At 38.2% G+C, this 25,013-nt stretch overlaps 1 protein-coding gene across 3 annotated transcripts in view; it reads right to left on the minus strand.

Moving 5' to 3' along the window:
- The window catches only part of HOOK3 (hook microtubule tethering protein 3), a 98,184-nt gene that overhangs the window by 36,878 nt on the left and 36,293 nt on the right, over positions 1-25,013 (minus strand). For all 3 annotated transcript variants that reach the window (XM_072859955.1, XM_072859953.1, XM_072859954.1), the window contains exons 5-12: positions 24,280-24,412; positions 22,050-22,117; positions 13,223-13,285; positions 11,691-11,774; positions 10,253-10,416; positions 7,937-8,077; positions 6,241-6,442; positions 2,698-2,808 (exon numbers count right to left, since the gene is read on the minus strand). In XM_072859955.1, the coding sequence (XP_072716056.1) occupies positions 2,698-2,808; positions 6,241-6,442; positions 7,937-8,077; positions 10,253-10,416; positions 11,691-11,774; positions 13,223-13,285; positions 22,050-22,117; positions 24,280-24,412 (966 nt within the window). The remainder of the gene's footprint in view (positions 1-2,697; positions 2,809-6,240; positions 6,443-7,936; positions 8,078-10,252; positions 10,417-11,690; positions 11,775-13,222; positions 13,286-22,049; positions 22,118-24,279; positions 24,413-25,013) is intronic.

Raw genomic sequence — 25,013 nt, forward strand, 5'->3', positions numbered from 1 at the left:
AAAAATATCAGGGTATCACAAAATCAAGATATCAGTGACACAAAGTTCTGGTACCAGGCAGTAAATAGCATCCACTGGGGCCACGCAGCCATCCTCCTTTTCCCCTCACCAGGGCTGATCCCAAGGGAAAGGGAAGTGAATTAATAGACTGTAGACTTTTTCCTCACCAAGAAACCAAGGTTTAGCCAGGAGTGGGGAAAAAAGCAGATGAGTACACAGTCAACCTAACAAACAAACTGCATTAACTTCATTTTGTTTGTCTTTTAACAGTGAAGGTGTAAGCAGCATTTCCATATCCCCTTCCTCCTGTGTGTCACTGGCCTTGCCATTTCACCAGCATCTTAGCTATGGAAAAAACTAGTTGCTTGAGGCTCAGTCCAAAGAGAACTGAAGAACAGGACTTGACTACCTTGGGATCTAGAGAGATGGGCTCTTCAGTAGCATCAGGCAAATACTCTCCCAGTTTGGCCCAAGTCTCCTTCTGGCAAAAAAAATGAGAATCTAGAGGTAGCATCAAGTTTTTGTCCAGAAGGTTGCCAAGATTCAAAGGAGAAAATGAAAGGAGAAAATGGCAACTATGTAAAGATCCAAGTTGTAGCTTGCTCCAAAATCAGACATGGCTGGTATTACTAAAAGGTCCAGGACAGACCTTGGCTCTGTGTAGGTATGGAGTTGGGTCAGTTGGGTCCTTGCATTTCATCCTATTAACAGTTTGATTCAGATACATTTTATATTTCAGCCAAAATGGATCCAGGACTCGGAATCACTTTGGCAAAGAATATTTTGGTGAGGTGTGACAGAGGCTTCTGCTGTATTTCTGAATCCTGCAAGGTGAATGAAATCTTGTGCAACTGTCAGAACAATCTGAATGAAGTGTACCTTCTGTTAGCGCTAAAAGTAATTTCACAAGCCCCCAGGTGAAAAAAATGGTTTTACCATAAATACTACAGAGTAAGAGCTACACAGAGGAGTGCTCAAACTCAGCTGCTGAAAGCAAGGATTCTGCACTCTGCTACCATCAGTCAGAAAACACCAAGCTGATTAATCAAATGCCAGAATATTTTAATGAATAGAAAAAGCTGCAGGGCTTCCATTTGTACATGGCCGACAAAGTCAACTCATCAAGTTATCTTAGTACTTATCATACAACACACCACAGAGATAAAATTCTAAGCTACATAGCTGAAGATATCAAACATGCTACCACACTTTGCCAAAACAGAAAGACAAGGACAAAATCAATTTCAGTCACTGTTTCCAAAATATAACTGACAAGATACCACTACATAGCTTGTGACCTGTGGCGGGCAACCTTACTGATCTATATGTGACAACAGGGAACAGAAAGACTAGATAACACAAGTAGTGAGTCACTAATTCAAATGTTGAGAGACTTCAGCTGTAATCTACTTCTCACAGGTGCATATCTATTCAAAAGAATGTACTGAAAAACAACATCTGTCCCAAAAAATGTTATTTGCCAGGGGGTAAAACAGAAAACTATATGACAATGGCTTGCAATTCAGATCCTTTGTGCAAGATGAAATGGTCCACCAAGCAATGGGTAAGCCACAGACACAACCTTATCATTGTCAAACATAAAACTGGAAAAACAAACTTTAAATAAAGAGCAGGAAAGAAAGCCAAAGCACAGTACAAATACAGTTACTATGGGCATTCCATTCTGAACTGAAGGGCAGATGGAAGTGATATCAAGGACGTGTCCACAATAGTTTGAAAATTTAATCAAATATGGAAACCAAAGACCTATGAACAGAAAATAACTGAAAACTTTCAGTTCAAATGCTATTCAAGCGCAGGGGCTGGAAATTTTGGAAAGAATTGGATAGGAAATATGACTATTGAGGGAAAAGCCTACAGAGATTCTGACTGATGGATAGATGGACTTATACTTAAAACAAGCCTAAGCAATTGCTAACTCGAAGTGCTGGCCTTGGTTTGAGGTAAATTGAGGCATCTGTGTATAGATTCCTAAGAAACAAGCTGAAATAAACTGGTGAGAAACAATAGCGTGCAAGAGAAGTCTGAAGGATCAGTTTTGGCAAGAGAGGACAGAGCAATTAATCACAGAATCACTAGCAGCAAGTGACAGACAGGAAGGGAATAGACTGGTATCCATCCTGTGTGTTCCACGTTGGCAGTAAAAGATAGATCAACAAGGAGCTGTCATAAAAGGCAAGATCACCACAAAGGACATGTCCCTCTACGCAACTCCTAAGCCTCTTGCTGCAGTAGTCATGACTCCACAAAGAGAAGCACGCTGATGGTACCTCAAAGAATGCTTTAGAAAAAATGCAACAGGAGTTTAGTTCTAGGATGATACTGCAGAAATGCTACTTCAATTAGTTTTTCAGAATACATTACAATTACCCTGGGTGTTTATTAACCTTCTCATGGTAAATGGTCAAGAAACAACTTCAGATCCCAAATATGAAGGCTTTTCCTCTTAAAAATGGGTTGCATATGTTTTTGTACAGTCACTTTATTCCATGCTGTACAGTTCTTAGGTTTAAAAAGGATCTTGTACACAAACATTAGAAAATTTTAAGTGAAAAAAAGACTTCCTAATTTAAAAAACGTGCTGTAAATGGCTAATTGTAATTATCATATCTCTGTGTTATAAAGGACAAAAAGTTGCTATCGCTACTACCAAAAAAATAACACCTTGGCACTTACATCTTTTTCTTTTTGGAGGCTGTCTACTTTTTCTTTCAGTCGTTTGCATTCATAATCTAATTTATCAGCTTTCTTGGATTCTTCAGATAACCTGTTTTGTAGTTCAACTGCCTGTGAGAACAAGAATCAATAATTTGTCTGCAAATATTAAAACAGAATACACAAGACAAAGTAGCCAATTACCATGCACCACAAGTCATGTTGTAAACAAGTGAAATAATTATCTATAGGACATACTAAAAACTGCTTTTATCAGTTGTTCTGTGTTTCAGCAAAACCAACAGCATTCAAATACTAGGTCTTAGCACAAGCAAAAGAAGCAAAAATTGTGAAGTATTTTCAGGACATCTAAAAACAAGAATTTAAGCCCAAGCATGGTTTACAGAAAAAAGCTATATAGTTCTATGGATCAAAGAGCTTAGGAAAAGTAGAAAATCCTCCTGCATTCTGAGAAGCCTAGGAAAAAGAAAAAAAAACTCTGAAGAAAGCAAATTATCTACACCTTCTGTTAACTCTATTTCCAAGCCTCACTCAGAATTCAGCCACCAGTTTATGCAGTCAGGTAATGTTTCTAAACCTGAGATTTTCCTAATAATTTTTAATATACTAATATAAAGATTCAGCCACAGGCTCATAAACAGTTTTCTTTACTTCAGAAGGAAACATTGCTAACAAAGTCGCACATATACATACATATGTGCTCTACAGATCAGTGAAGAGCTTTTAAAATTAAATGAGCAGAAATCTGAAAGCTGAGCAGAAATGATCAGTGAACGGGAGGCAAATCAGTGAAGTCTTGCCTTTTCAAAACTCTCAGCCTTTACTAGCAAAGGCTTATTCCCAGAACACTAGTAAAGCTCACAATGCAGAACGTAAGCTGAATAAAGACTGACCTGCAAACACAAAAGCTGAATGAAGACTCAGATAAAGATGTACAGCTTCTTCTGAAGCAATTCATAAGAAGGTTTTTTCATGGCTTTTAGATTACAGAGAAAGTGATTAACTTAAATTGTGAAGCAAAGCAGTAGCCATACCTACATTAAGACTGCCTACTGGTTCCAATTACCTTTTATTTTCAATGTGTATAGCTATAGTAAAATAACTACCAGGCCTAAAACCCTGCATGGTCTCAAGACTTAGAGAAGGACTTTGCTGTTGTTGTTCTTAAATTAAAGGCTGCAAAAAAAGCACAGGCCTGCCATTTCTGAGATTATCAGACTAAAAAAAAATATATCAAAATGTTATATATGAAAATATTTCGTGTCTCAGATATGGCATCCATTACTGGGGCTATCAGAATAACTGCAGGTATTAAAAAAAAAAAAATGCAGGCCTTCACCTGGGATTGTGCCCCCACTTGCAAAATAGGTATATTGTCACCTCAAATGGAAACAAATGCATTAATGTTTGTAATCACTCATGCTATGGTAATGGTATGTAGAAAGACACAGCAGGAAATAAATTGTATTGAATCAGGACTTGGGAGTGTATAGAAAGATATACAGCTACATGGTAATGCAGAAGATTAAAAAAAATGAACTGCCATCACATTTACTGAGCATTATCTGATGTGTGGAATGAGTAAAGCAGGAATCTCGCAGCAAAGAAAAGCAAGACATACTGTTAAAAATATATCAGAATGCACATGCACAAAAGGGCTGAATTAAAATTACAAAAAATAATCCTGGAGTCTTCACATTCCAATTCTTCATGCTACAATAAAAAGTTTCTTAGAAAATGCTTGTGCTTGCTTTCAGAAAAGTGAACAAAAACTCTTAAATAAATAAACGCTATTACATCGCCCAGCACAATACCCCACCACTAACCTCACCTCACAGAAACTGCTAGCTGGGGTGAAGATGCAATTTCCTTGCAGACCACTATAGGAGTCTGAACCAAGCACTTTCATCTGCACAGCACAGAGCTTCTGTGCCAAAGAAATAACTCCTCTGATGGCATCATCATGAGTGGGGTTGGATCCTTCACACACCAGACAAGACACATTCTACTACAGGGGCACACTAGTGCTCAGCAGTAACAGAACATTAGAATCCTTATACCCGGCTTAATTCTTATAATAGCACAATTTAGGATTCTCAGAAATCAATTTTGTGACAGCTCATGATTCACAGGCGGTTTTCAAAAGGAGCCCAGCTTTAAAGACACTGAAGGCAAACACATTCTGTGTTCATTTTGAGGCATTGTGGTTAGGTGAAGAAAACTCACGTCTGTCACGAGACACCTGAGGTTTATTACAGTCTCAGCCAGAGGAACAGTTTTGTACCAATCAACAGCTCCTCAGACATGAAATCCTACCCATAAAACACAGGGAATGATGAAGAAAAGGAGTACTTTTGCAGCACAAATGACGAGACTGCCCCTTCCAAAATCCTTCTTGTTGGTGAAATAACAACGATCAGATGCAGATGTGTCAAGGTTACACAACTAGGGTTACACGCTCAGCTGTTCAATGGAGTGAAATATTTGTTGCCAGGAAACATGATACTACTCATGTGTGAAACGCCATTGCTTTCTACATTTACTTTTCCCTTCGATTGTCTGTTATTTCAGCATTTTTCTTGTCCAAGTTCTTTTTTTCTCGTGGAATCATTTGGACTGTATTTACAATTAGCCCACAGAGGCTGAAGCCAGTTGTCTTAATAACTAAGATGGCCAGCTGCACGGAAAAAGCTATCAAGTCTTAGGGACACACACTGCTCCTGGGCTTGCAATGTTCTCAGAGGTTGTTTCTGCGTTTTTATTCTGCTGTAAGCTGACATATAGCGACCCCTGTGCCATGACCATTCGAGCTTATGAGCAGGTAGAAACACAGAACAGGCAGTACTACTATAACAAACCATGCTCTGTCTAGCCCTGTAACAAGAATCTCAGAATGATGTCATGTCAATGTAGTGTAGAAGCAGAAAGAAGATTAAGCACATCTTCCTCCTTTACAGAAACAGGATCACATGGCACTTTGATATGTAGGAGGATAAACAGATGCCTTTCACTCCAGAGAGTGTGCTGGTGACACATTTTGTACTCTGCTGGGTGCATATAAACAATAGGGATGATATGCGTCCTTCTCTCTTCATAACTGGGCAAACTCAGATGTATCAGACAAACTTGAACCTTAAAAAAAAGAGGTTACTTAACCACAGGAATAACTTACCTTAGCTGTGGTACGTTCCTCACTGCTGGAAATTTGTAACTGAAAAGTGGACACTTTTTCTGAAAGAGCAGCTCTAATTCAAGCCCCACTACTGAATATGAATTAGGAATAATTTGAGAAAAAAACTTAATATCTGTTGATTTTCTAAAAGTAAGAAGTACCGCTTATTGACAAACTAATGTAAACTTGAAATAATGACAAGAATTGCAGGAAAGGAGGACAAGGGCAGTACCTACAAAACATGGAAGTCTTCTAAAAATAAGGAGCTGTTTGTTCATAATTTATTCTTTACTTTGAGGTATTAGCCATGTTATGAAGAGACAGTGTTGAACAATACAGAGAACTGTTGCATTGATGATGTCTGTTCTTACCTGTCTCTTGTATGTTTCCAGCTGACTGCGTGCTGCATTGGCCTTCCTTAGTTCTTCTTCCAGGCTCACAGTATTCTGCATGTACATTGTATTCTTCTCTTCTAAGAGTTTCACTTGCCGTCGCAAATCACCCAGGTCTTCCAATTTCTTTTTGTATGACTCTACTTGGCTTTCTAACTTGGCTACTTTATCAGAAGAATGCCTGGAGGGACACATTTGTATCAAATTTGTACTCCGAAAACTAACAAAATTAAACGTCCTGAAGCTTCCTCAGTGTTTTGCCTTAATGCAGAAGACATTCTGAGACATCATGGGAAGAATGAGAAAGCAATCATATCCTCTTATTACTAATGTTTTCACTTTTAAATTCTCTGCTTCCCTTCCATAACTATTTGTCAACTCAAAGAGCTGCTGATGGATGTACTTTTAGACACCATCACTCTTCCTAATACAGCTTTCTTATCTGCTTCCAATCTTAAAAAAAATAGTTAAAGCATCTTCACTCCCACCCATTTCCTTTCAATTCTAAATCGATCCTCAGTCCTGCATTTTACAAGGGTAAAGAATAAAATTTTCTGCCCTTCAATTTGTTTAAATGATAGCCAGGAATAAAATCATAAGGATCTGTCTCCTGGGCAGCATATACTTGGTGACATATACTTTTTAAAAAAATGAAACACCAGGCTCCGTTCATAACATTCTAGACTTTTTTCAATCCACCTGGTGCACTGCCAGGACAGTAATAACCCTCACTCCCAATCACCCACACCCCTGCTACTATTGCTGTCCCCAGTTTCATTTTAGAACCAACCAATTTATAGACTCAATCTCCTATGAAATCTGGAGAATCCCCCATTGAACTGATGATGAATTTATGGGACACTGGGGCAAGCCAAATCTCCTTAATCCCCAATGAAGTGCAGAGCCTCTCTCTGGGACAAGGAATCACTCTTTGAACCCATGCTGCCCACACAGATAGTTTATGGAATTCTGCAGCCTGATGGGCTCATTCCTTATATTAGTGACAGACAAGGTAAAGACAGATGGCTTTGGTAGAAAGCTGCTGGTGAATTAGAAAAGGCAGTATCAAAATAAGCCTTGCTAGACTTGCTAGAGTGACACCGGTGGGTAGCGGAAAACCGTTATGAATAACCCATGGTAGCAAGATGCCACTACTGAAGGATTATGTTCCATAGTAAAAGGGGCTGCCTCATTCCATAGACCCCTAGCATCATCAAGTCATCACAACTTTGGGTGCTAAAATCCAGTGGCAAAGAGAGCTGTAACAGATGTTGTTCATACTAGGACTATATGATGAAGCAAAAGCACCAAAGTCCAAATAATGCAAACCCAGTAAAGGAAAGGCTGTAGTTCCCTGATGAGAACAGATGATGAAGGTGAGTAGAGAGTACTCAAGAGATCAGTGAGTGACATGTTATGACCATATAAGACGGTGTAGTATTGTTAAGTTTACTAATAGTTATTGATTAGGTACATAATAACTAACTAATTTACTTAAGCAGAATTGTGTGGTGGTCTGTGTACTTAACTGGAGGATCCAAAAGAACCCTGGCTTTGAGAAAGGGTTTATATTTAATATTAAAATTATTTAAACAAAAGCTAATGAAGACTAAGTACATGAATTATATGGATTAGAAGTTAATAGTTCAAAAAGGATTAACGGAACAGAGTTTACCTGAGTACATCTATCTCATCCTTCAAAGACTGCGCCTCCTCTGCCAATGTAGTAAGCTCTTCTGTTTGTTGTCTCAATTCAGCAATTTCCTTTTCTAGTTCTTCACACCGTATTCGATAGTCATCTTTGGCAGCTTCTAATCTGTAGAAATGAAGTAAAACAGAAAATAGTTTCTCAGCTTGAGCCACAGTTACCTTTCCTCGTCATCATCCTCTCTAAAAACACATGAAACAGCCTTCTGGTGCACTGAAGGAGAACAGCAGCCCAATGTGCTTATTCAAAAATGCAGAAGCAGACTGACTTTTTTCATGCTCCCAATTTGATATCAGTCCTTCTATTTGGAAGATCACAAGGTAACATGTTCTCAGAAAGACAAATCCTGATTTTTTTCATAGTAATTTTTCACAATGGAAGCTCAAGCAGAAATTTCCACCTTTTTTCATCTTGGGGCATACAGAGTTTGAACATGACACCTTTATCCTAAGATTTTGTTCGGCCACTTAACTCCTATACACCTTCAGCATTATATACCTGATTGTCAGATGTTCTAAATGCTGTAGAGCTCTCACCAAGGTGGCTTTATTTATTTATTTACTTATAAAGAACCTGTGCCTGCCCATTACCTCTGAAGAATCAAGTCATGCATTTAGTTATCCAGTCAGCATGTAAAGAACTCAGACCAAAGTTTCTGGCGTGAACTTACATAGAGCATAGACAAGGCAAAGCTGCATTAACCTGGCAATGAACAAAGGGAATAACTACAAGAAACTTTGTCAAAGCATTTTGAACTAATAGAAGAGGACGCAACCTGGAATATGAAGTCCTATTGTGATTTTGATCTGAAATTAAAATAAAAACAATCCAGAAAAGGAAGTATGGGGATGGGGGGGGGGAGGGCACAGGGAAGTAATCCATTAATTCAAGGAGTCCAAAAAGAATCTACAAGAATGGAGACAAGAGATAGTCAGTAGGTAATCTAAATATGGTTTACAACAAAGATTTGGATCGTGATAGACTGGAACTGTCAAAAGGCATAAAGAGGCAAGACTGGGAGAAAAACTGTTGTACCACACTGGGCATCATCAGTTATGCTGTACGTATGTCCTGTTTGGTCAAGTAGAGCTGGAGAAGGAACACACACAAATTGCCTTTAGAAACCACACGCTATGAAGGCAGGGGAAGGAGGTAAAGGAGGTTGGGAGATGAGTCTTACACGTGAAAAGGGCTTAGAAAGACCTTCAGAACCTGAAACTACAGTACCAGACAGTGCAGATATTGCATATGGGGAGAAAACCTGTTCAAACAGCAATTGATAATAGATGCAGGTAGGAATCATTCCAGAGCATGGAGATGAATAAGGAGAGATAAAAGGGGGCATTAGAGAGACATCACTACATTATTCCTTTACATGGTAGATGTATAGAAGGAAGAAAACCAGGCATTAGCTGCTGTGCAAGAGAAACACTGAACATTTTTCAAGAAACTGAAGGGAGAGGGTGTGTCTGAACACGCAGGAAAGAGGCTTAGCAAAAAGAAGTGGAAAATGGCAAAACAGGCAAAAAAGGAAAGTTACACACAGCTGACACAAGAATTAGAACAGGGCAATCAGAAGAGGACAGAAAGAGAAGAAAAACTGGCAGTGTAAACAAATACCCGAATTTCACTCACAAAGGATAGGGAAAGTACAGCAACAAGAATGAAAAGATGACGGTGAAGTGGACCAGCTTTCTTCAGCAGAATAGGCTTACACAGCCTGAAAGCAACAGTCAAAAGGACCAGGAAGGATATTTAAAGAGGAACTGTATTTCCACGTGTTCAGGAAATGCAAATGAAGAGCAGAGCTTACTTGCGGATAATCCCCATCTTTCAGATATGAAACAATTTGTTTTCAAACTCAGAGAAGGACACACTTTGCTGTATAATACCACCTGTAGTACTGCCCAGAGCAAACTTGCAGCTAGGAATTCCTACACCTTAAAAATACAATCAGAATAATTTACATAGAGGAAAGCATGCTACTTTTCATTCCCACTGATTTTGAAAAACATGGGTGAAACGATTGCACATAAACAATTCAAAATAACTTCACAGAGTAGAGAGTGACATGTATACAGCATTTCAGTGTTAAGAAATTACACATTTTTGTATGCTGGAGCTTGTAAAGAGGTAAATCATAACACATACATCACTGTAAAAACTTTACTACTGTGGTTATACCACTCATTATAGTAATTCATAATTGCCAGCAGAACCAGAAGTATCTAAGGCATGTCTGTTGCCAGCTACAAACAATCTAACCAAGTGTAGCTTTTCTACCTGAATGTTTCCTCTTGGAGTTGTTCTAGTTGTGTCTGCAACTGCAAGTGCCTGCGACCTGCAGGGCTGTTGGGATCTTCAATAGAATCAGACTGATTTAAACGTTCCATCAAAATCTGGTTCTCAGCAAGCAAGCTGCTCTTCTCCTCCTGCAGGGCTGCAACCTGTTGTAATAAAAGCATAAACTGGAATAACTGAGCTATCCAGCTACAGAGAGCAATTTTTTTTCATGTGCATAATAAAGTATCAACACAACCCACAAATGGAAACACACAGTCTTCAATAATCACATTTCACAAGAATATACCATAACATTAAAAGGTATTCAATTGCTATGTGATATAACCAACATATTGCAACATTAGGGGCAGATTTACCACACAGAAAATGTAACTATTCTTAATTGTATTTCGCACAAGCATCTAAAAAAAAAGTCTTAGTTATCACAGAAGATAATGTCATTATAATAAAGTCTGCATACCTTCCCAACAAGCAAATAAAACGAGCCCTCCACCGTAAAGCTTTTAAAACTGATTTCCAAAAGAAACAATGCCTATCAATCACACAGAATACCCAAGTCTGGATATCCAAGGGATGGCTGTGCCCTTCCTAAATTTTTTTTTTAATCCAGGGGCCAATTGCAAGCAGACCTGAAACAGGACACAGTCCCAAAGATGACTGAGTTTCCACCAGTGTTGTGAAAACAGGCAGTAGTGCAAAGAACCCAAAGTGCTGCAACTCAAACAACAGCTGAAGCATGGGTTCACATATTACTAAATAGTATAGAATTAACATGCAGGAGGAGGAGGAGAAAAGAGGGAACATGAACATCTCAACAGAAGGAAATGCTTCAATAAGAGCTTGAATCATCAAATACACCAAAATCAACCATGACACACAAATCAACTTTATTAATTCTAAGTTATTGAACTTATTGGCAAAAGCCTGAATTATACTCCAAAGTAGGATTGCAATGGCAATGTCTTTCAGGGCTCTCACTTTAGACTCCTCATGTCTTCTGGATGAGGTATGCTTGATTTACCGTAAGGCTTAGTCTAAACCCATATACACAGCTGACAGACTACAGCAACTTCAGACTGGGATTTAACTCTTAACTGAAACTGTTAACAGCAGCATAACTTCTATTAGTTCTCTAATGCAAGAGTTGCACCACACAGCTCAACCCCTTCCTATCTGAATGAAAAAAAGTTTTGTCAGTATGAATCATCTTAATACTGGTAACATTGCATCAACATAAGAAAACAATGAAATTCGCTCTGCTAGCACAAATAAAGCAAAATAATTACTGCGCAATTTTCATCTCCCTTTTAAAAGTTATGTTTCCACACTATACTTCTTGTTTTCAGCTGCCTAAAAATGAACACATCTCTTTCCCACTTCAAAATTAGTATGTACAATATAGCAAACCCAAACCTACCTGCATATCTAACTCATGACATCTCTGGGCAATTTCTTCTTTTGTTGCTAGTGCTTCATTTAATTCTTCTGTAGTTTTCTTCAGCTACCATAAACAACAAACATTTATAGTTTTGTCACTCTCTGTGAAGTGTCTAAAAATATTCTGAACTACATGACTGTAAAATGACTTTTACATTTAGGTAATATATTAAATTTTTGGAAAACTGAGGCCATTCTGCTCTTATAAAGAAATAAAGAAGCAGATATGATTACTGTTTAGTTTGTGTGACAGTAAAAAGTAAACATATCTAAAAGTAATATTTGGTCTTATAAAAAGACATTAGAATTATCACATCCATTCTATGAATTGAGTCAAAAAATCCTGAAGAACTTGGGTCTGAAGAAGTCATCAACTCTGTACACTGAAAAAATTGTCAATACCACTTTTCTTTACTGATGCAAAGAGTGCATAATTTCAGTTTTCAATCTGCTTTTCAAATACAGAAAGGACTGGAAGATGGAATACAGGGAATGGACAATTAGGGTGAAATCTCTCTAGTCAATGGAAGCTACTCTTACTGCACAACAGGAATACAACATGGTGAGGGAGAAGCCTACCCTTCTGAAAAAGGGCACTGAATCTTGTAAGCAGTGGGAAATATTCAGATACTTCCCTTCAAAGGCTTTATGTTCAAAGACATGTATCTTGCAAGTTCGCACATGAATGCAGTTAACATAAACACAGCTACAAGAAAACTGGTCCGATAAAACTGGTGTGTCCATATTATGTATATAGATATAGATATGTATTATTATATATGATTAATTTTACATGGGTTTTCCCAAACAGCATCATCATATCTTTACTTTTTCAAGTTTCTTTCTCAGGGGCCTGTTGACATACAAAAATTAATTCAATTTGCCAGAATTTACATACTTCTGGAGAGAAAGCATGATGGAGGAACACAGGGAACACCACTGTACTACACTTCTTCTCAATTAGGTAAAAACTGAGGAAGTAGGACAGTGTTACCATGAGGTTAAGCTAGTAAAAAAAACAATTGGTTTTGCATATTCTTTAAATATATCAGACAGGGAAGGATTCTCTTTGAAAACTTCTCTTATATATTGTAACAGTTCCCAGGCCTGCTTTAACGATTTTTGAGCCACATCTATGGGGGTTTTTTTTAACTGACTTTGGAAGTAGGAACTGGCAAAAAAATTTTCATTCAAATACTACACATTTTTTTATCCTTCCTTCTCAATACTCAAAGATTTGTACCAGTCTGCAGTTTTGCTATACTATGTCATACAGCTAAACTTGTTTTCCAAACTGAGTTTTTCTCTCCTTTAAATACACAAAATGGGTAAACTCAATTTATAAGACAAAAGGACTTTAAATACTGAAATTTAGTTTTCCGCTCCTTATTTGAATTTCCCACAAAACCCTTTCATGATTAAAGAAAAAAAGGCAAGACTTCTTAATAAAGCAAAATGACTGGCCACTGATGTGCTATGATTGAAAGAAAAGAAACATCTAGTCTTAGATACCTGCCGATCAAGGTCAACGTAAGCATCATTTCCAACAGAGACTGGAGACTCTTTACTCATCAACTGCAATTAGATTACACTGGATTAGAAAAAGCAAGGATTTACTTTTGTATTAAAAGCTAAGCTTCAATGAAATACCAAGCCAATTTTAACTTTTGTGAGCTTCGATCTGACTTAATTCAGAAGTTTTAAAATTCATTTTTATATGACATATTCAGAAACAGTTACAGAAAGAAATCTTCAGAATTTATAACATTTAAAGCACTATAAAAGAAATCTTATGTCATCTCTTTTTCTTCTGAAAATGCACATTCTTCATCTATGATGAAACCTACAGTACACACTGCTAAGCATTTTACTGAAGTGGCATTAGCTACTGATGGTAGCTATCAACACACCATGCGAGACCTGCCTTTAATTGTTCTCTGCCAGTGGTTTTCATTTTTTGATCACCTGGAAGTTCACATCAATTTATTTATTTATTTAACTAAAGTTGGGGGCATATCTATCTCAGCTAATTGTGCAACATCAAGATGATCAAAATTCATGCTCTGGAGTTGCCTGTAATTCGCAAATTTAAAAAGAAAGTCTATAGAGAGTATTCCTGAAATGAATATTACAATTCGTTGTATACTATTCTATAATATTGCTGGTTTATTGCAGGAATGGCTGGTAGTGGTTTTAGTCTAGAAAACAATACTTTTAGACATGACTTTAAAAAAAAAAAAAAAAGAAAAAAAAACAAAGCAAGCCCTCCAAATTGACTGATGTGCTTACCAAAAGATAAAAAACTGATAAGAAAATAAGTTTTCTTTTGGTAACCCACTGATCAGCTACAGGTAGTTAAAAGTTAAATCAAATGCAACAGAAGTTGTAGCCCAAAGACCTCCTCCCACCCACCTCCAGCAAACATATTAAGGTAAAGTTTTTACTGTAAGTTGTAAATACACAAAGAGGAACAGTCTTCCAAATAAGAAATATCTTGTAACTAACTCAAAAGGCAGCTTTACAGAACCACCCTGATGGTTTCTGTCATCCTGTCCAAACACAAAATGTTTTACGAATTCTCCACTGACACAATTCATGGAAGCTACAATCAAGAAGGCCCTATCCTAACCAAAATCAGGACCAGATTTCTTTCCTAAGGCCTCCTGTCCAGCCTGGTTACTCTCTCCAGAGACAGGGCTTCCTTTATTCCTTCCAGAAATCAGTGCTTTTGCATTACTTTTCATTAGCAAAGTTCCTCAGATACAAAGCACAGAGCTTTCATTTCTTCTCCATCCTTTCTGTTTATACCACTGTGTACAAGAGAAAATCTCTGTTTGACATTTACATCATTCAAATATTTATACACTTACGTTTCTCTCCCTTTCCCCATCGCCTTAATTGGTTTTTAGCCGCATACCACATGCTAGAATTCATCTATCTGTCCTCAGTAGTCCTCCTCAGACCTTGACAATGTTTGTTGCTAACTGCTGAATTCCTTCCATTTTGTCTACATCTTTGCAATGACAAACTACTCCAAAACAAACCACTCCGTGAAGCCCAGATTCTCTGTAACAGTAATTAGAAAGTCCCTAGCCTCACAGCTGTCCCATGAAAAATGAAGTCACATGTCTTTTTCATTACCATATATAGTGGCATTACAAACTTGTATTTAATTTAGGGACATGTTTTCTAAGCTGATTATCATTTTGCCATCCAAACAAGAATTTCCATTCCCTCTCTGCTCTGTGATGTTTATACATGTTTCAATTACTCCATTTCACTAGCTACTGTTTAAATGCTTTTCCAGATGACTAACAGGGATATCCATATTAACCAAATACTGAACTCTTCTCCTTATTCTATATCCCACAAGACTGTTCACAAACACACTTCAGACACTAAGTAAGTTCCACCCATTAAGCCAGTACTTTCCAGCTGGCAGGTCCCAGGCTGCACACAGCCTGCAAGGGTGTACAACAATATGACCCTGACAGTCACCACCCCTTTCTGGCCCTAGCATAACTTCCTCTTCAGAGACCCAGCTTAACAGGCCTGCCCAAGACTTACTGTAGGAGGAATACAAGAGGCTGCACAACCCACTAGAGGACACTGTGGTGTTGCTGCTTTCTGTGAATTACCGTAAAGGAAGCAAGCCGAGGCCAGTAATATAATCCCTTTATTCTTCAATGGGTTTTGCCATCTCTCACAAAACTTCCTATCCTTGAGAATCCTTAGCAGAAATGTCCAGAAAAGAGGACATTAGCTGGAGAAGGATTAGGCAGTGGAGATACACGGTGTGAGCACAGCGTGAAAGTTACACAGAATTTGTGGATTTAACTCCACAGGGTGCATCAGGAATGTCATGGGAAGTGTGCATGAGGCACTGAGGGCAAGAGCCACAAACACATGTGCAGATGAGTGACTTAATGCAACAAGCACCTTGCGATCTTATGGCCTGTGATAAGGTGGGGATGCTAAAGAAGAAATCTAATGGATTGTGCTGTGTCCAGTAGCACAATCGGACAAGGAACAGGAATGAGATTGCCAGATTACCCACAAGTAATACAGGAATCCAACTTCTGATCATCATTTAACAATAAGGTGAAGTTAAGAAGTGGAGTGAAAAGGGGGAGTTATCAGGGTGAAGGAGTGCCTCTGCCTTTTCCCTATACATCTCCCCACACACTGGAGAGGACAATGGCATATGTAAGCAAATGTCTCGACTGCTGTGCTTCTGGATTGCCTCTACCCAGTTTCTCCCCACTTAATAGCAAACACTTTACTGTAAACAGAACACCTAATAGGGTACAACTCCACACACCTACCCAGACTTCTCTCTCTTTAATAAGATTTCCTGAAAAATTCAAGAAAAGTTTTACTGAATGCTGTGTTTTAGGATTCCATACAGATACGTATGTCAACTCAAAACACACACTACACCTTCCATCCACCTAAAAAATATAAGGTAGCAGGCTTGCCTAGTTTCCCCTACTCTTCACTTTGTTTCTCGTCAATCAGCATTCTCTGATACTACTGAAGTTTAGAGCTCCAAAATGCTCATTCCACCCGTCACCTGCTCAATGGCATATTGGCTCTTTCTGCGTTATTTATTACTAATCTGATTATACTAGTAGATTGTTATTAATTTTTAAAGCAAATTTCCTTACTGTGTTCTGTTATATATCTCCTTTACTTACAAGCTCACATTCAGACAAATTCCTGAAACACTGCTGTAGTTTCAGTGCTTCACATGCAACCTGCAAGCGTGACATTAGAACACATGGTCTTGAGAGGTATGGGTCAATGCCAATACTTTTGAGTTTAGAGCCGCAAACTTTATTTCATTTGTATTTCCATTGGCTGACTCAAGAGAATAAAAAGCACAAGGAAGTGGCCTTCTCATTCTCCCTCCACAGCTGCATGTTTTCTTTTCTTCAGGAGCAAACTACAGGCAGGTATAAAGGTCTACCTTCACAATTTTGCAGCAGTGGAACTGACTTTCAGCTCCAAGCTCACAATTTAGCTTAAGTATAGTATTGTCATCTATTTTCACATGTACCTTTAAAGGATGATGATGTGCAGAGATTTTACAAGTGAATTGATTATAAAAAGGGAAGTCAAAAAAAGTGCCTGCAAAATCGAGCAATTGCTTTAGGCCTCTACAGTAGAAGGAAAAGTCTGCTTAAGAGCTTCCCACAGTGAAAAAGCAAGCAACTAGCATTTACTTCCTTGCTCTTTTTCTGGTTTATTTTGCATATTTAGAATGAAGACTTTGTTCAATTAATCAAAATGTCATTTAAAATCAAAAGAGCTTTTTCTGTGGTGAAGAGGTCAGTCTGGATTTTAAATGGTACAATAACCTGGACAACATGACAATTCTCTGTCTAGTTTTAAGAGAAGCAGTTGTCACTCCTTGTTAATCCTTTACATTTATATATTTTCATCCTCATAGCTTCGGTACGATGTCTTACAAAATACTTGTAGATGGGCTAATTTTATATTATTAAAACCTTCACTTTATAACTGCTTTGCTTGTGAAATGTGAACAAGTTGTGTTGTCATGGATACATAAAGATTAGGGAAGGGGTAAAACTATCACAAAATCTGCATGCATGAATAACCTGAATTATGAATGCTTTTTTTTCCCCTACATATGATTTGCATGATTTTGCAAATGCAGCTGCACCACTTAGTTGATGATATTAAAAGTTCAAAGCATTTGCTTTATCTGAAATGTTTCTTCTACAGTTGATAATATTGTACAAGCTCATTTAAGTGCTCATGAAACAACGTCAAAATCCAGCTTCTGTATTCAGACGGTTGTTTTTTCTTTCTTAAAACATCTTTTTGTTTGCTTGCTTTTTAAGAGTAAAGGCTATGTATGACACAGTGTGTATCCTTTAATGCAGCTGGACTTTCTTCTTCCTCCAGTACTGCGGACAGAACCAAGGAAATATTTTTCTATCATTTCCTAGCTATTCAAAAGCTACTTTTACTTCAGACAAGATGAACCTTTAAACAGTCAGGACAAAATACAGGGGGGAAAAAACCACAAAACCAAACAGTTTCTACTTTGTGGAAGCAACACAGTTGATAATCCAGACAGGAAGTACATTTTGCTATGCACCCCAGGCAAGTTTTGACACTACCTCTAGTACTTTGCTGTTAAGAGCCTATTCTGACTCTCAACTTGACCTGCACAGACACCGTGATCAAGTTTAGAGATGTTCTAAACAGCAAAGGCAAACAATTTCCCCAGCTACCACTTTCATCAATAATGAACTTGGTTGCTCAAAGAAAAAACTTGGGAAAACGACAGCAGAATTTCCAAAGGATGTCAAGGAAAGGAAAGGAAAGAGAAATACATAATGGTCAAAATAATTTCTGTAAGGAAAGATTTTTGGCCTTTAAAAAAAATCTGCAAAATATGAAATTGAAAGTATGTGTTATATATTATAGATAGTAATCTATTAATTGCAAGTAATAATAAATTATAATAATATAAACAGAATATAGGAGTATATATTACAGACTATACAATACAATACATAATTTATAATTATGTGTAATATTTTTGCAATATTTTTGATATTGCAATATTTTTGATCATTCTTGCTCTTCGTCTATCTTGTGCACAGCTTTCATTTAGAAATGCACATCTGCAGATTAGAATCTAAGAATCTAGGTGGTGTCAACACACCAGATCAATTTGGCGGCACTGAAAAAAATAACAGAAAAGCATTGTTCAATTTATAAAACCTTTATGGAGCACTAGGCATATTTTAGTATTTAAATGTTTAAATAAAATATTAATAAGTGAAAAAAGGAAATGCTGAAGTCACAAGTTATTAAAAAAATTGAAATAACCAACTAAAATTTAAAACAGAAAATGTTCCTCCTTCTATTTAAAAATCAGTTTCTTCATGCAAAAAACAGAGAAAACAGGGCAGAGGCTTGTTCTACTGTGCTTCATGAAATATTTTAATGATTTATGAAAACCAAAGAAGGATCAAAAAACATTTATGTGCTTTGCTGAAACAGAAAAGTGAATTACGTAATACATCAGCAAAGCTTAGAGAGGTCTTTTTACATACCTAATTTTGAAGAAAGAGTACCTGCGTGTCAAATGCTTTGAAATGTTTGGATTAGGTGACATACCAACTTTTCAAATATGCATATATAGCAACTTTCCTAGGCACTTTATTTTGGTGTCTCCTACACATTGCTTAGTCCAAGTCAATTGGATTCTAAGAGCTGCTCCAAGTCCAAGAAATAGAAAAACCTCCTCAAATCCAGTGAAGTTTCACCCCTCCAAAGACACAGACTGCAGATGCAGCTCTGAAAAGACTCTGGATCTAAACTCTTGTTAGAATCACAGAATATCTCAAGTTGGAAGGGACCCATAAGCATCGAGTGCAACTCTCTGCTCCTCGCAGGACTACCTAAAACTAAACCATATGACTAAGAGCATCGTCCACATGCTCCCTGAACTCTGAAAGGCCATGACCACTTCCTTGGGGAGCCTGTTCCAGTCACCAATCACACTCTCAGTGAAGAACCTTTTCTTAACGTCCAGTCTGAACTTCCCCTGACGCAGCTTCATTCCATTGCCTTGTGTCCTATGGCTGGTCACCCGAGAGAGGAGATCAGCACCTCCCCCTCCACTGCCCCCTTGAAGAAGGTGTAGACTGCGATGAGGTAACCCCTCAGCCTTCTCTTCTCCAAGCTAACAAACCAAGTGGCCGCTAGCCACTCCTCATAAGTCTTGCCCTCAAGACCTTTCACCACCTTGGTCGCTCTCCTCTGGACACACTCTTAATAGTTTGATGTCCTTCTTATATTGAGGCACCCAGAACTGCACACAGTACTTGAGGGGGGGCCGCGCCAGCACAGTGTAGAGTGGGACAATCACCTCCCTCAACCGGCTAGCTATGCTGTGCTTGATGCACTCCAGGACACAGTTGGCCCTTTTGGCTGCCAGGGCACACTGTTGACTCATACTCGCCATCAACCCAAACCCCCAGATCTCTTTCCGCGGAACTGCTCTCCAGCCTCTCATCCCCCAGCTTGTATATATAACCAGGATTACCCCGTCCCAGGTGGAGAATCCTGCATCTGCTCTTGTTAAATTTCATACAGTTGGTGATTGCCCAACTCTCTAGTCTATCCAGATCTCTCTATAAGGCCACTCTACCCTCAAGGGAGTCCACAGCTCCTCCTAGTTTAGTATCACTGGCAAACTTCCTTAATGTACATTCGACTCCTGTGTCCAGATCATTTATAAAAGCATTAAAGAGCACTGGCCCTAAAATTGACCCCTGGGGAACCCCACTAGTAACTGGCCACCAGCCTGATGTAGCCCCATTTACTATAACTCTTTGAGCCTGACTCATCAGCCAATTGCTCACTCAAAGTATTATGGACTTGTCTGGCTGTATGCTGGACATTTTGTCCAGAAAGATACTGTGAGAGACAGTATCAAAAGCTTTGCTAAAATCCCAAACCCCCACATCTACTGGCTTCCTTTGGTCAACTAGATGGGTGACCTTGTCATAAAAGGAAATTAAGTTAGTTAAGCAGGACTTTCCCCTCATGAACCCGTGCTGGCTATTACCAATGACTGCATTGTCTCTCAACTGTTTTTCAGTAACTCCCAGAATAACCTTCTCCATAATTTTGCCAGGCACTGAAGTGAGACACTCCTGTAACTACCAGGATCTTCCTTCTTTCCTTTCTTGAAAATTGGGACAACCTTTGCCAGCTTCCAGTCCACTGGGAGCTCTCCAGACTCCCAAGACCGTTGAAAAATAATGGAGGGAGCTCCCATTCTCAAAGTGTCTCAAAAACTTTGAGACACTTTCTGACCTCTTCATTAAGCACCTGAGATCCTCATTTGGTTCTGAATGCCTTGGATTCTAAGCAGCTTGGAAGGTAGCATGAAAATCACTCAGAACTGCACCAGTACCTGAATAGTAAGCTTTTTGATTCACTGAGTTTCAAAAATCTGTTCCAGAAGAACAGACCCTCATCCTGTGATTTCTCCCCACTTCTACTCCCCATCTCTGAAAGAGGGCGTGAAAACTAAACAAGTTCAATGCCTACTCATCAAATGCTGAAAATTGTGGGCTGCTTCAGATCTGGCTATTTTATCAAATGAAGGAGATTTTTACAAAAATCAGATGGGAGATTTTCAACAGAAGGAGGGCGGATAAGAGAAGGTTTTCTATTTTAAGACAGTACAGAATAAAGTGATGCTGAAAGTTGGGTTTATTAAAAGAGGACATTAGAAAAATCCACCAAAACATTGTACTACAGTTAAAAAGAATGCAAAAGTAAAATATCCCAAAACTCAGGCAAGCTGGTGCTTGGCAACACTGACTGGAAGGTGATTTAGCCTAAGGATTCTTTCAATGCTCATTTCAAAAGTCCTCTCTGCAATGTTACAGACAGCAGTCCACACATAATAGGGGATGGGGTCCCTGTAGGCTCACTGACATCTCTTTCTCTTTTCAGACATTACAGAAAAGTGACGTTGCTCTAGACCTCAACGTGGAATTTTGTTTTTTTCTTGTTCAGGTTCAGAAGAAATGGGATTACCAGTGATTTCCTGCTTTCCTTAGTGGCCTGCCCTGCAGTAAACCTCCATCTATGAAGACTGATAGGCATGTCACTTACAGGCACTTTGGGTTCCTAAGAAGTCACGTGGGGCCTTCATGGCTATAGCAGTCACTAACACTGTGGTTTAATTTTCACTGTGGTTTTAATTTACTAGTGAACAGCACTTTTACAAAATACACTGCAGTATACTTACTAACTTGTAAAAACATATTATCACAAATACCTTCATTAGCCTATTCATAATACTACAGCTGACAAATGAATACTCTGCTATGCGTTTCTCTTTCTTTTCACTTGTCCAGTTAAAAAAAAAAAAAAAAAACCAAACCCAACAGCTCATGGAGTTTTGCAATTTCAAGGTACAAATTTTGAAAAAATTCTGCAGTATTTGGTTACTCATATAAAAGCAGTCTAGTGCACTTCAGGAGCCACAGGGTGGGAAAGGTAAAGGAAAGGGAACCCAGTATCAAAAATATCTAGAAGTTTCAATCTTCTAGATTTAAAGAAAAGTGGGACATTCAACCAGAGTTCCTTGACATAAAGCAAGCTTTACTGATTTGTTTTTCTAAGGAAAAATAAGATCTTTTTCAATGTAAAATGGCAAAATCTACGCCCCTTATTTTCTTTACTTCCAACTAAGTTTTTCCAAAGTGAGACAAAGCATACTTTTGTAAAATACTTAAAGGCTGAACTTTTACACACTGTGGGCAACCCAGCATACCTCCTGAATGGCTGTCATGACAACATGTTGAACTGATTCTTCCATCATCATTATGGTCTGGATGTACTCTGAAAATAAGAGCATTCTGAAATGTTACTGTTGAAATTCAAGTCACACAGAACATGACGTCAGAAGCAGCATCCTTCCTACAAAATGACTAGGTGCCACAGATGATATTGAAATGCATAATCACCAGTCAAGTCCCACCCCAACAAACTCAACAAGACTTTATCAGAAGTCTGTTCGGACATAAATCCAGGCTCATTGGAACTCTGCAAAAATGAAAAAAAGTACATGATTGTCATCCATTTCTTTCCTTCTGGCATCTCACACTTCTGAAATAACTACTTATACTCCTTTTCTCACTTTGTATAGCCTGAATAGTTTGGGAACAAGTACCTGATGCACGCATAGGTTGTCCTTTTCCATAAGTTTAACAATAAAGCCCTGCCTTCCTACAGCATCCTCATTTCAAAGCATTTTCATATCCATTCTTGGTTCCTGTTCTTATTTCTGTGCTGTATCACAAATAAGTCCCCTCCACTTTTTCATTCCTCACCTATGTGTAGATGTGAGCTACACAACAGGTACCTCGTAAGATGATACAGTGGTTAGAGGGACAAATTCCGATATTTAGACCAAGTCAAGGAGTATATGTCTTGCCCAGTATCATATGGTTTCCAGTCAGATATGATCACCTTTACATGCAACCTTTATTCTCTCAATGATTTGCCCAAGAGGAAGATGCTGGGAATCAGTAACCTCAAAGTGATTAACTAGGCCATGCCAAGTCTCACTCAAAGTACATAAAACTAGACTGTTCCAATATTTCAAACATGTACGTTTTTAATGTCCAGACTGAAAAAGTAAGAGAAACACAGGAATAAGGTATACTTCCCACTTGAGGATGCCAAATAGTCACCAAAAGGAAGGAAGATAATTTTTACATAAAACAGAGAGGACAGGAGGCCTCATAAAATGGAGCTATTTATGTACTCATGGAAGAAAATTACCTCTATTTTAATTAATAGGATAGTTAGACTGTCTTCTGATTCAGGGAAGAATAAAAGTCATTTCAGAAGGAGAAATTAAAGTGATTTAGACACCTGAGAAAACTGGAAAGGGGAAACTAGCTATAACAGCTAAGGTGCACCATGCAAGAGAAAGACAAACGGTCTGAAACCCTGGCTGCCATTGTGTCAGAAATGAAACCAAAATGAGTTAAATCAGGAAGAGACAGATATTTGATGTGACTTTAATGTAAATGCAGTAAACATTATTTTATTTACCCATATGTGTATTTTATAAACTTGTTCCTATGCTTCCTAAGTGTTAAGAATAAATGTTTGTAGTTGCTTTGTTACCTCAATTGGGCTTGAATTAAGTGTAATTCAAGGTAATTGGGTAACAATAAGACACCCTCCACCCAAGGCAAGTTTAGAGTATGAGATTTGGGACACTACAACAAGCTTCTCTGTTGTTCATCACATCCTCTGTGGCATCTGCAGGAAAAATTAATGGGTCCCTATTTTACCTGTGCAGGTCAGATAGCCAGTTGGTGCCATGGGCGTCAGGACAGGCAGAAGTCTCTTTCAGTGACTGCTGAAGTGGGATTCAATCACCCGACAGATGCCTCAAGTGACATTTTGGGTGCCCTTAAGGTATCATGCTCAGTCTTCAGCTGCTGCCCAGAAGGGCATGGTTGCCAACATTACTTTTTCCTATTTGCTAACCCCACGCAAAAGTCTCAGAAACTACAGTATCCCAAATCACACCAGACATATCTTTAGACCAACTCCCAGTCATACCGATGGCTCTCGGCCATGTAGTAAGATGCTGACTGGAATGCATTCCTAAAACTAAGAGTCACACAGAATACTGCAACAATCACATTTTTTGATTCTTAACTATCCTGATCTACCTCATAAATGGTTAAAGGGTGGGCCCAAGACCTTTCCTTTGTAGAGTGCCTTTTCAGCTCAGCAAACAAAAATTGAAAATATGTATGTTGGAAGCAAAACCAGTTCCACAGTTTGAGACTCCAAAACTAGTGAAGCTTTTACAAAACAACTGTTATCATCTGTAGGACAAAATAATGTCATCACTGAAAAAAAAATACATTTGTCTCTGACAGCAACCTGAGAAATATAATTTTTCCCCTAAGTAGTTATACAACAAGATGGATTTTCATTCACTGCCTGGGAGAAAACATGCTCTCAAAATTTAATACCTTGCTTCTGTTCACAATTCACAGCACATCCCAAAATAAGCTGAAGCATTCTCCCCAGCTCCGCAGCATCAGCATGCTCTCCAATCAGGTTAACATCAGGAAGGGTGAAGTCATTAATCTGTTGCCCTAGAATCTGCATAAAGGCATACATGTCTGTATCACTACACATATACATACACACACATTTCAAAATACAAAGGTGATTCAGAATCAACAAGAGTAATTCACTCATACTTTAACATAGTTTTCAATCCACCCTTAAAATAAACTAAATTGCCTAACACCTAACATCCAAATATTAAAACATACTGCTTGACACAACTAATATTTGGGAGAAGACAAACCTGACTGTTGCAACTAATAAGAAACTATTAGTTTCAAACTTACCAAGATTTTTTTCTTCAGATAAGAAAGGTAATAAAAGCAAGCTTCCACAGTGATCAACAGCACATGGATAATTACATTTTTTTTAAAGCATTCCATTAAAAAATCTAATGCCTAAAAACACCTTACGTAGCATAAAATATTATACACAAACCTCACATTTTTTACCACTAGAAAGCCAGAAATTAAAATAATTCACTTATACAATACATGTGTCTAGCACAGATGGATGACACATATAAGACAGTAAAAACCTTGATCACTCGGCCTCACACTTTTAGAAAATTTAAGGATATTTAGCAAGTCTCAGAGCTAAGAAAGCTAGTTCCATGGAAGAGAATTTGAGGTAG

Source organism: Ciconia boyciana, chromosome 4 (genome assembly GCF_034638445.1).
Source record: "Ciconia boyciana chromosome 4, ASM3463844v1, whole genome shotgun sequence".
Classification (NCBI taxonomy): domain Eukaryota; kingdom Metazoa; phylum Chordata; class Aves; order Ciconiiformes; family Ciconiidae; genus Ciconia; species Ciconia boyciana.